This window comes from Hemiscyllium ocellatum, chromosome 25 (genome assembly GCF_020745735.1).
Source record: "Hemiscyllium ocellatum isolate sHemOce1 chromosome 25, sHemOce1.pat.X.cur, whole genome shotgun sequence".
Classification (NCBI taxonomy): domain Eukaryota; kingdom Metazoa; phylum Chordata; class Chondrichthyes; order Orectolobiformes; family Hemiscylliidae; genus Hemiscyllium; species Hemiscyllium ocellatum.
Genome location: NC_083425.1, coordinates 38,239,450 through 38,252,641, shown reverse-complemented (window position 1 = coordinate 38,252,641; position 13,192 = coordinate 38,239,450). Strand labels below are relative to the sequence as shown.

Genomic DNA, 13,192 nt, shown 5'->3' with positions numbered 1-13,192 from the left:
CATCAGCGAACTAGTAAATGGCATTTGCATTTGCAGTTTCATAAAAATTCAAGAAAACTGACACCATCTTGGAAAAAGCAACAAATCCACTACCTTCAATATTCACTCCTTCCAATACTGATGTACAATGGCAGCAATATGTCCCATCTGCAAGACACACTGCAAGAACTCGCCAAAGATCCTGCAACAGCACCTTACAAACCCATGACCTTTAACTTTTCAGGTCCTGTGACTTTTCCTCACACTGGGCTACGGGGAGAATGCGGGTAAGTGGAGTTGAAATGCCCATCAGCCATGATTGAATGGCGGAGTGGACTCGATGGGCCGAATGGCCTTACTTCCACTCCTATGTCTTATGGTCTCTTAACTGCGGACCTGAAATATTTACTCTGACTTCTCTCCATAGATTCTGCCAGACCTGGTGAGTTTTTGCACAATTTTTTGTTCTTGTTTCTGATTTCCAGCATCTGCAGTTCTTTCAGTTTCAACAAAATGTGTCTTTTTCCAGCAATTAAGAAATATTAAATTTTGCTTTCATTAAGTATTGAATTTGAAGCTTTTTACTGCAAAACAGCAAGTATTGAAGAACTTTAGTATAATTTGTTAGGTTTTGAATTGGAAATTTGGTGAGATAAATAAAAAGTCTTTGTGCTTGAGATCAATTAGGAGATGCTAACTACTACTAGTTGACTTTTATTCCTTTACCTCAGTGTTCCTGTATCAGTGATTGGTTTTTATGTTCTTGTGGGCAAGTGTGATATGATAGTCTTGTTTGAACTTGCATGGGATAACTGGGCCTTATCTTAATTACTCTGCTGGAGGTTGTTGTGAAAGAACCTTCCTCAGAGTTCAGACTAATTGGTAAAGGATTTCTAAATTGTACGAAGCTTCTTGTGATTCATCTATCCGTTTGCTCAGTCTTAAGTTGGTATGGCAAGTAATTAATAAACACAAAACAAAGTTTAAATGTGTAAATTCCTATAACATCTTTTCAATTGTATTTTACAAATGTCTTATTCTGTTTGCAAGAATCATAGTATATAAAAATTATCTTATATTTTGTAAACAATCTGAACTATTATTACAACATTTTACTACTTGATGACAGCATTCTAGCCTCAATATTGAGTATAACTGCTTCAGAGCATCATCATCACACCCATTTTCATGGACAGTGCATGGCATAAATGTTTTGCTGTTGCCATTTGTAGCACTGGTCCTAATGAAAAGTCATTCCTGTATCTACAAGGCACAAATCTTCATTTAATTGCTGTTGAAGCTGTATTCCCCCAATCAAGAAGATCAAACCTTCCAGGACAAAGCAGTCCATCTGATTGGCACCCATTCACAATGTTCATCATGCACTCACTCTCTACTACTAGTCCACTGTGGCAGAAGTGTGTACCATCGACAAGGTGCACTGCAGCAACTCACCAAGGCTTTTATAGATGCACCATTTAAACCTTCTAACTAAGCCACCTAGAAGGACAAGAGCAGCATATGCATAGGACCACAATCACCGACAAGTTCTCCTCCAAACCATAGAGCATCCCCATTTGGAAATATATTGCTATTCCTTAACTGTCACTGAGTCAAAATCCTGGAAATTGCTTTCTAACATCACTTGTTCCACATGGACTGGAGCAGTTCAAGAAGGCAGCTCACCCCCACCTTCCAAAGAGAGATATGTAATAAATGCTGCATAGTCAAAGATGCCCATGAATGATTGAAAAAATTAAAACATTGATGCTGCATATATCTGCTAAATGTTCCCAGCATCTTCTCTTTTCGTTGACATTTCCAGGATCTACAATATTTTGCTTTTGGTTAAGAATCCTGACTGTTTGGTCCTGGCTGTCATTGTCTGAACAAGAAAGGAACTAAATAACATATCAGTGCTTGTCAGGTTCTTCCAATGTTCTACAATCAACAGGTAAAGGTGCTGTGGGATAATATAGGCAAACGCGGTAGTCATTTTGTGCAGAGCAAACTCCCACACACAGTAAATAAATGAATAATTTGATAACCTGTTTCTCATGGTATTATTACAAGAAGGAGTGCTCATGGGGATATTTTAGTGTTCCTCATCATTTATATCCATCAACGCACAAAGTTCAAATTTCTATCAATTATCTTTGCAAGTATGAGTGTCTTTAGAGGTTCAAAATAGTTCCTGAGGTATTCATAAAACTTGAGAACAGAGTATAACCTGCAAATTACTGTTGATTATCTCTTTAATATCAGCAACTGTTTGTGTGGTTACCAACTGCCCCTGTGACCCATGCTCATTAAGTACAATGGTGTTTAAAAAAGATCAATACTGCAGGCATCTTGAGAAATGCTCCTTTTTTTTGGAAATGCTCGGTTTGGTGAGAATTGCCTGACACAGTCTTCAAATCTGTAAGTATGTGCAAATGGTACATTATCTCTCAATGACGATGCTAGCTTTCTACCACAAGGTATGAATAATGAGAATAGACGAGTACATTTACTTTTTGGGATTGCAGCCGTTTTGGTGCATATATTCCATCGATAGGTTACTGGGAAGTGAATATTTCTTATCAGTATTAAAGAAGTTTAATCCTTAAATGTAGAATAAGAATGATTTGAAATCCATATTTAGTATTCAGTGAAATATAACACATTCACATGTCTGGGAGAGACTTGACAAGCTGTTATATTTTTTCCATCCAGTGGGTCGGTTCTTCTCCATATTGGTGTACTTTCAGAGGCAGAATTAGATAAAGGGAATTTTAATGACACTCATTGCTTTACACACATATATAGTGTTATGATTCCAGTGGATGGTAATACTGGACAAGTCACCGAGAGTGAAACCTGGCTTGATCATTCATAAATTTCATTTTTTCTTCTGTTAGATGTGGTAGTTAGTCCCTGAAACATATTCACAAGGGACTGCAAATGTCCTTTAGCAATGGAACACAAGTTTACTATACAAATCTTTTTGAAAAGCATACGTACAGATCAGTTTAGAAAGATCTCAAAATAAACAGCATAGCAAAGTTTTGACCTGTTTCCTAGAATTATGACTTCTTATGAATTGAGGCTGTTATCCTGAACTGAAAGCTTGATTTTTCTCCTCATTGTTCTGACCTGATGTCAAAACTGAACGTCACTGGTCTTTTTCTTTCTACATTGTTTATATTGTTGAGATTATACATTTTATCAATTCACACCATAATAATCCTGCTGGGAACTTGACTAAATCATAAGCTTTTTTACAAGTGATACACTTACATCACTGTTTCAAATTACGTTTTGATCTTTTTAGAAGAAATGGCTTCACAGACTGAAACCAAACATTCATCAGCGTCCAAGTTAAAAGTCCAAATTCCAAAAACTAATTATCTCTTATACATTTAAGGACTTTAAAACCAGCCCAAAAAACTACTTACATTATAGTGCCTTTGACATGGGTGCATTATTAAACAAAATTTGACATTGAGTGTCATAAGGAAATCTTAGGATCAATGAATAATGCTTGTTCTTATTAAAAAAAGATGAGAGAAAAGTGAACCCCAATCCTCTTCCCTTACTGTCCATAATCTGTCTGTTTTTTTTGAAGAGAAAGAAGTGTACGTTCCTTCCTTTCTGAGTCGGTAGTCAGTTTGAAAAACAACAGCAAATTAATAGGATTATTTATTCACACATTCATCACAACTGTTTAATGATATGTTACATGCAGATAAGAAAGACAAGGTTAACAGGAGTAATACACTTATACAGACCATGAACCAAAGAGCAGTTTGTAATTTACATTATCTTAGGAAAAGTAAGTTATCACAGGCCAGAGTCATATAACAAGGTTAGGGTTGCATTTGGTAGGTTACAAATTTATTTGCTTGTAGTTTTATTACCAGCCGGTCAAGTATCTGTGCTTGTGGCAATGAAAAGTAATCGGCTAGAAGACCACATGTGGGTGCACATTCCATTTTTAAGATATAGGTGCCTTTGTTCCATTAGTTCTTGCTGTGTGATATGCAGACTGACTGGTCTCCCCCTGGTTGTTGTGGCAATAAGATTTGTTTTGATCAGATGACCACATGATCAATATTTCTATTGTCCACCCAAAATGGTTTGAGGTTTCAAGCCATTGTTACACACAATCGAAGATGGATAATGACCATCCATATCTATGCATAATTAATTGGTTTCTGCAGCTCCTTTTTGTTAACTACTGAGTTCCAAGACAGTGTGTCCAGCAATCCATTATTTTGAGTTTTGGTAAGTTCACAAACATTAGATGCACATTTCACAAATGATTTCATTTTAATATGTCTAATTAAGGGAGGCACTATCATCATCAACAATTAATTAATAACTTTCCAGAGCCTTGAGATACTTGTGAGTTTATGCAAAACTTGCAAACGTTACCTGCCCCTTCACGGCAGCCATCTTAGGAGCATCCAAGTGTCCATGTTTGTAAATAAAGGCATTTTTAGAAAATTCTATACTGAATACAGGCCATCTGCTACAAATATGATATTCCTTTTCTGGGTATGACACTGGTGTTGAGAACACATTGGAGGAAAAAAGACAGGTAGTAAAGCAGGAAGGTTCAGAGAAAGAATTTTAAAGCTTGAAGCCGAGGCATACAGGTGTCAATGATAAAGTAATTAAACCTAAATAGTTCTCATGTTCCCTAATTATTCAATACCAATATCTTACCATCTAATGTGCAGTCATTATCGCAAAGTAGAAAACAACTGATATTTCTCACAAAATATTAAATCTATTATTTAAACTCTAATTATGTAATTTTACTAGATGCAGTTTTAACTAAATAAACTGAAATGTTGTTCATAAGCAACTTCATCCTTGGAAAGATGTTTTTTTTCTGCAACAGCAATTGAACTGTTATGACAACGTTGTTGAGATTTAAATGAGGCACTGAATGTGTTTTGTGTACAGTACAGAAATATCTTACCAGATGGGCTTACTTTAATTGTTGTACATGCTATTTCGCCAGCACCCTCTCCTAAACAGAAAGAAAAGTAATTAGAGTCTGCTTAACATTCTGAGATGCGTATTCTCCCACAATCTGAGCAAGCCAGAATGCGCTAATTTGTGAAATACAAGACATGCTGATACAGCTGCTAATAAACACTTTGAAAATAAGAACACATAATGCCTGGAGTTTTTCTTAGCTACTTCTACAAAGAGTTCAAATGGAGGTAAATAGTTTCATAATCATTTGTTTTATTTTATTACTTTTCCCAATCCTTGCACATAATTTTATAAACAGACAAATGTTTATGTGTGTTCAATAATCTTTGCCAGCATCATGCATAAGATTTACTTAATGATGTACTGTAACAGTCATAGCAAACATAATAGGAAAGGACTATTTATTTCTATTCCCAGGAAGACAATTGTATTGAGTTCAGTGTTTTGAAGCCAAAGAGAGCAAAGAAATGTTGAATATACTTGTGCCAATAGATGCCTTTATATACTTTTGTTGGAAATGAAAGTAGGCAGATTGCCATTAGACTATTTGGTTGATCTTCCTGAAATTCTCATTTTGATGGGACACATGTTGAATTTGGTTATTCACTTTAAAGGGTCATTATGAGAAGAGATTGTCTCAAACAAGTGTGGCAGTTGTTGTGCATAGAGGCAAACGCTTTCTTTGATATGACTAACAGCAAAGATTCGTGAGACATTGTTTATTTGCTGAAATGTACTTCTTGAAGTGCTAAAATAATTCCTTGAAGTCTGTTTTGTGGTTGCACCCTGATACAATCATTGACAGAATGATTGGATCAATCATTGCATTTAATGTTGTGTTGTTTAAGCATTTCAACTGAAGTGAAATTTAATGTAGAGATAAATAGGGAGTGAATATTAGTAAGTCTCAGTTGTGTTGTATTGGAACTGAGTGAAAATTAAATTAAGAAATATGAAACTGGCTCTCTTTCACCTTCAGGTTCCTGAAATTCATGTCATTGTTAGAGTTGTGAAATAAATTGTGTATTTCTTCTGCCACAATAAGCTGTTAAAAAAAATACAAAATAATGTCTTGGCATGTTTGGTTTTGCATCAGAAAATGTTGTTATATTGTACAAGATTGTTGTCTCTGTACAGCTCATTTAACCATTGTTGCTGGTAAGAGTATTATATAATTTAAAACATATGGACATGATGAACATGAACAAATAGGAAATAAAGTGTGTTTTATAGGATTAAGGGAATTGAATGGTAAAACTGTAATTTGAGTCAAATATCTATAAAATTCTTGAATTTCATTCTGATACAGCGAGAATATAATGTACATGCTCTGTAGTTCAGAAAATATGATTTTTTTTACTTTTACAGAATAACTTCATATCATATTGGGGATTTACTTTTTCATTCCGTTAAAAATATAATTTAAATACATCTGTATGATCTTTTGTTCTAAAGCTTTCCTTCCAGGCCGAGCAGTTCAACTTTTTGATGTTGTCCCTCTCTCATGACTTTATTCATGGCTATTGGGGATCAGCCTTGTGGACTTTCTGTGCATGGCCTCCAGCACTTCAATGTTTTTACTGTGTCTAAGCAACCTAATTAATGTTGTACTTAAGGTGTAATCTGACCGACACATTGCACACTCTGATCTGACTTCCTCCGACTTTAATTACGTTTTTTACTGTTTGTAGCCAAGGAGACACTCCCAGGCTTTCACCTGTGTTGGATTTAAGTCAGATGTTGGGATCTGTGCAAAAACAGCCCATTGACATGTCTACTTCTGATTTGCCTGTTTCCTTGTTTGGAAATGACAGTCTTCAGCTCGGCATCTGTACACAATTGAGATAAGCAAGTCACTGGCGTGAATGACACCAGGCATTGTACCATCTAATCACCAGTCTAATTATATCATTCAATGAAATGCTTTTGTGTCTTTAATTCACTCTTCTTAAATAGTCTATTTGTAGTTTATTTAATCCCTTTGCCTTTGTACTGCAGTCCTGCATTTAATACATCTTCTTGATAGAGTGATGACAAGACTCTTGATGTTATGTTAGCGCTGAATTCTTTTCAAATTACCAAATAGACTAAAGGAGGAAAGGACTGAAGGAAAAAGATGCTTTGAATTTTAAATTTGCACCTTCATTAAATCCTGGGACCTACAGTGTTTCAACAAACCTCCTCCATAGCAACAAGGGAAAAAGTCTGTTGATTACAATTAAATATTAATAAAGCTAGATACATCCCATTATGCTGACTGAAAAGGAATATCTTCCTGGGAACCAAATTATTCCTTGGGGAGCTGAAAACCAGAGCCTGGTCCCCATTGTAAATAGTATCTTTATCAAATCTAAAGAAACCTATTTCCAATTCAAACTGAAAGGAAATGCATAATTTAGCTTAAATGGAAAAAGAAAATGCTGGTGAGAACCAAATAGTTAATGCAGTTGAATACTGTAGTCATTTGAGATGAGAGGATTTGAAATTGCTTGTCTCATTGAGTAGACATTATTTACATTCCTAGGATCCTCACTGATTTTTCCTTAGTTCTATTTTATTCTTTGAGTAATTTTGGTTTGGAACTGGGAACTGTAAGCTAAAGATGACTTTTGGACTGGGGTAACAGTTTCTGTTAAAGGAAAACAAACCAAACAAGATTTTTTTTATTAGTGAGGTCAGTACTGGAAGTTGATTTCAAGGTTGGTTCCTGTTCAAAGTTCTGCAGATGTTTCATCACCAGTGTTGAGCAATATGCTTAAACACATGACAGAAGTTGGTTATTAATGAGGTCATGACTTGGGAATTGGTTCCAGCAAGTCTGGAAATGACCTTATGCACCAGCAGATGGCAGATCTTGAATGTTAAGTGGGATCACGTGGAGAAGTCATTCAGTCTGTTATGGAGTGGTCATTGACTTTGGGATTGTATTTTCTGTTTTTATGAATCTGCCATTAAATGCCACAGCATGAAGTTTTGAAAGCTCTCTGCTTAACTTACCATAAGCAGCTCTTGGAAGCTCAGATATTAGAAAACTAAGTTATAAGAATTGCTGTCCTTATCTGAGTGAACTGTGAAGGAGTCCCTGATCAATATCTTTGTAAAATTAATTATCTATTGCTGTGGAACAATGCATCATGAAAGCCACTGAAGTAAACAGGCCAGTTTTGTTATTTTATTTATCCCTTGTGTTTGTTTGTCTGTCTGTCTTTTGTGCACGTGACTGAAAACAAGGGTTTGAGTTTAAAGCGTAGACATTAATTAGATTACTTTGCTGTTTAATTTTGCTTTACTAATGTTATTATATGGTTAACAAATTGCTAAGTCTTTTGTTTAAGCTACATACCTGTGTTGAGAATTGATTATTCACAGAATCTGAGATTGATTATTCAAATGCTCTGATTCAGAATCGTTGGGGTCGATATTGAGGGTCTTGAAGGTTTCAATTTTACCGTGTTGCAAACAGAGATTGAAAGATTGATTTGGTTCAGCTGTCAGTCTCCATGTTGTAACAACATTTTCTATTAATAAATGAGTTTTCCATTAAGTAAAAGCAACATGCTGAGAAGGAGTGCTACACAGATGTCACACAGCCCAACAGGCTGACAAGACATCAAAATATCTCATTTAGTCCACATAAGTCCAAATACACATTTACATATTATTCATCAATTAATAAGAAAGCTGCAAAGTGGACGTTGCAAAGGCCTTACTTAATGTATCATGCTGTCTGGTGACTTGGAGCCTGATTCCACTATGCTACTTGCTGTGATTGAAGATTTTCTGGCAGGTCAGTTGCAGGGCACTCAGCATATTGGTGAGATTCTCATTTGAAATTTCTAGAATTGAATTTGTCTATGACATTGCCCTCTGGCAAACAAAACCTGACCTGTCTGCAGCCAATTCATGTCTGGATGATTGACGACATGCTGATCCCAACTCTATTCTTGCCACACGATCATTTGATAGTATTCATTCATACTAACTGTTGGTCTCTGTCTTCCTCCTTGGATTGCTGAGGCTAAGCAGACAGCAGCATTCTTGGGGATTTGGAAGCAGAAAATTAGAAGGGGTAAATTGAAATGGGGAAACGGGTAGAAATGGGAAGCCCAGAGTTCCATGATTATATCAGCAATTTGCTCACCCTGGCAAGTTGCAAGATGAGAGTGAACTGGGAATTCCAAAGGAGCAAAAGACTAAACATGATCTAATCTTCAATCTTATCAGCAATGTCAGATGCCGCGGACCCCCTTGCATCTATCACCGTGTTGCAAAGTGCCATCTCTGTTCAGGAGGTACAGATCTCCATCTCCCTTCTATGGTCCTTAAGCAAGGTTCGGTGATTGTGTAGAAATATATTTGGATAATGTTTACATCATAGCTGAATAGGTAGAAGCATTTGGTGGCTGTGAAGCTGGGTATAAGCATGGCCACATTGGTAGATGCGTGAGAGTGAGGTCAACTATCTGCATCCTAGGTGTGAATTCTGAGTGGCAGAGTCACTGACCTTCTGAGTGAAAGTTGTGTGAAGCATTGAGCAGTTGGTGGGTTAAATGGATGTCATGTAAAGATATGTTCATTGATTTTATCACACAGATGAGAAATCCAGGTTTCCTGTGGCACTGCTGCTAGGTCTCCAGATTTACAATCGAGGTGTTAACCCTTGTGGCCATCTGTTTCCACACCTTCTGAGTCTAGTTTCGGACTCCCATCACAGAAACATGCTATCATTTAATCCATGTGAATCATTGATATCACCAGCACCGCATACATCATCCTGGCACCCCAGTGCTCCTTGTTTTCAATTCCCAGCAGCATCATTTAGTGCAGCTTCCCTTTAAAGGTGATAACTGTCTTTAAGAAGGACAGGTTGATTGCTCCATATGTTATTACCATCAGCACGGAGTGTAGAAGCAGCCAGCAATGCACTAAGGAAGTCAGCAGTGAGGAAGTTGTTCAGCCCAAACTACATTTTAGAAATGTGATGGGAAGAGCAAAATTTAGAATTTAGATGTACATAGAATTTTGCAGCCAGGAAGCAAGCAATTTGCTTTACAGTTTTATGCTTCATTAAAGCATTCTTCTCCTTCCCTCCTCAGGTCATCTTGCACCATTAATGTATACCTTCATTCCTGGCTAAATTGCCCAATGAGTTCCACATACCACTTTCGAAATAGCCACCTCTGTCAGGTCACCTCCTTCCTTGTTCAGTCCTTCCTGGTGGTTGAGACTTAATTATAAATCCAACACCAGTATGTTAATCATAATAATGGAGTTAAATACATATTCTACATTAGTCTTTTAAATTTAATCTTTAACAAAGAGTTAGTAGCCGGCATCCTATTTCCACCACATATGGAGTCTGCCAAGAATAGGTTCTAGAGTGTGTTGGTTACTGGATGCTTCTCTCTGAATATTAAGTCATGCCTGTACACATTCAGATTCAAATCCTTTAGGCAAGTCAATACTTGTTTTGTACACTGAAGTACAAAATCTGTAATTGGGAAGCAACAAACTAAAATTCTCACATAAATTTATAATGGTGAGGACCTTCAAATATAAATTTCATCACAGCTTTAACAGGGCGTAATTTATATCAGATGATCTAAATCATATAGACAATATAAATTTATTGATTTGTCCTATATATACAGTTTCTTTCATTGTGAAGAAATTTTGAAGTTTATGTCTAATTGATTCAACAATTACAGCAAATATAGAACTGTAGCTGGAGATGCTTTGATTCTTCAACTTGAAATGGGCACAGTTTCTACCTGGACCCTGAACATTTGAATATATACCTTTACTAAACTGAGTAGATCTCGGGGCTCAATGGTAATAACATTGGACCAGTGATTCAAAGCCTTAGACTAATGTTCTGGGGACATGGGTTTGAATCGCACCATGGCAGATGGTGAAATTTGAATTCAATAAAATTGGGAATAAAGAGTTGGCCTAATGGCAGCTGTGTAACAACAATTGATTGTTGTAAAAACCCATTTGGTTCACTGGGAAAGAGATCTGCTGTCTTTACCTGGCTTGACCTACATGTGACTTCAGACCCATTGCAATGTGGTTAGCTCTAGTGTTTTGAAATCAAGAAGTATTTATGACATATGCTTTAGAGTTTGTCATGACCTTGATTGAAAACTAATTTAGTAACATTTTCATTCTACAAAGGACAATGATCTGTAGTTAAGAACGAAACAGTTTTATTAATATTAGTAAAACTGTTTCTTTGTTAACTACAAAGAAGCTCTCCTTAGCTATCTGGACCTATTGCCATAGTTGACCAAGCCATCCCCCTTCAACACCTCACTGATATCATCCTGCACCATTCCCTCTGATCTATCCTTAGCTCCTCCCTTGCCTTATGTCTTATCTACATGAGGCCTGTTGGTAAAATTGACTGAAGACATGACATTAGTTTTCACATGTAGGGTAGTGATACCTAATTCTACCCTCAACACTAAATTCAACTACTCCTTTGTGCTAAATTGCTCACTCGGTATTCAATTTTGGATAAGCAGAAATTTCCTTCAATTAAATATGAGGAAGATTGAAACCATTGTCTTCAGTCCCAGTTCCTAACTACCTTCCAAACAGAAAAACCTAATCTCTGTCCTTGACAACAGATTGAGATTAAGCCTGTTTGTTTGCAGTCTTAGTGTCACATTTGATCTTGGATGAGTTTCTGACTTCATATTCATATCATCACTATTGCCATCTCCTGCAGTTTTTGATTTCCACTTTTCCTGGTCTACTGGTGAACTTTGGATATCAATAACGCAAGTCAACAAATAACAACAGAATATACTTAGTGGTCTTTACCAAGGCAATCTACACTACAAAGAATACTGCAAAATTCTTATCCAAACACTGACCAACACAGCTGATGAGCCTGCTCCATCCCAATGTCCGGCTATTGATGAAACAATCCCTTCCCAAACTAGCTAACTGTGCTGAGGCATATTTTCTTTATACCATGTGAACTCATCTAGTATCCAGTATGGGAAGACTTTATGATCCCTGCTGAGATGGAATAATTTAAAGTTCGAAATATCTATTGCAGAATAATTTTTGAAAATCCTCATAAAAAGATTATTTACTACATTTAACTTCCTTCAGCTCTGTGGTGTATTACACCAATAAACTTTTTAACACAGTGCATAAACCCTTATAACAATGACCATTGGATTTCATTAATCCATTTCAAAGCATCTATAAGAAGCATATGTTGTGTGTTATTTCGCATTTTGGTTGACAGCCAGATAATAGAATTAGGTCGCTATGAAATCATTATGCAGTAATGATCCAGTATCAGTCGTGGTTAAGCTTATGTCAACAGACAGAGTGAAATAGTAAGCAATGCTTTTTTAAAATTCCAGACATTTTCCAAAGATTTAAAGGGCAGAACTTTTAAATGCCTTGACAGAATGCCAGCTCCTTTTTTTTACTGTTTTTGGCAGTTTCTCTTGATACTTTTGGCTGATTCTGTTGACACCTGGTCACTACTCCAACTCCCTTAAAAATGATATATGCCATTTTTAGGTGTGGGACTTTCAATTTTTGCTATGTCTGCCAGTTTCTGTCATGGCAAAAAATCCAGGCCAATTTCTGTTTAGGCGATTTGGTGCTGTACTTCTACATAAGGAGAATGTGAAGTGTTTTGAGGCCTTTAATAATGTTAAAGAGGCTGGATAAATATGATGCTGTTTCTTTGCAAACTCCTGCTGAAGCCTTCAAAAAATATTATCATCCTCTGGAAGTATGAGTTTCTAAATGTTTTTCAAGGGTGATTGTAATGTTTTTTGTTTGTGCAGCAATATGCAATGTCATCTGCAAAAATGATAGAGCGATGTTGTATATTTTTTGAGATACTGTAAGAAATACACCAAAGTCCAGCCACAGAGATCAGTAGGTAACATTTTCCTTAGCTTCAAATTGACTGCTAATTTAGTACCAAGGTGACTTACCCGCTGTTATTCCTTCTGTCTTCAAAGCAAGGCTCAGAAATCCGGTGTATTGGTTTAAGGGGATTTGAACTGAATGCATATATATATATGCATTCAATAGAAAACTAGGTTACAAATTTTGACTATTTAGATATGTATATTGATTGCATGATAGTAATGGGGTTCTTTGCAAATAGTGAGTTAGTGACTTTAGTCAATTTGGTACGTTTCTGCAGAATGTCGATATTTTAGATAGCTATAAATGTTCCCTA

At 36.3% G+C, this 13,192-nt stretch overlaps 1 protein-coding gene across 2 annotated transcripts in view; it reads right to left on the bottom strand.

Annotated features, from left to right (window-relative positions):
* Positions 1–13,192, bottom strand: part of tekt3 (tektin 3) — a 102,486-nt gene that overhangs the window by 32,304 nt on the left and 56,990 nt on the right. For both annotated transcript variants that reach the window (XM_060844581.1, XM_060844580.1), the window contains one exon: positions 4,949–4,999. In XM_060844581.1, the coding sequence (XP_060700564.1) occupies positions 4,949–4,999 (51 nt within the window). The remainder of the gene's footprint in view (positions 1–4,948; positions 5,000–13,192) is intronic.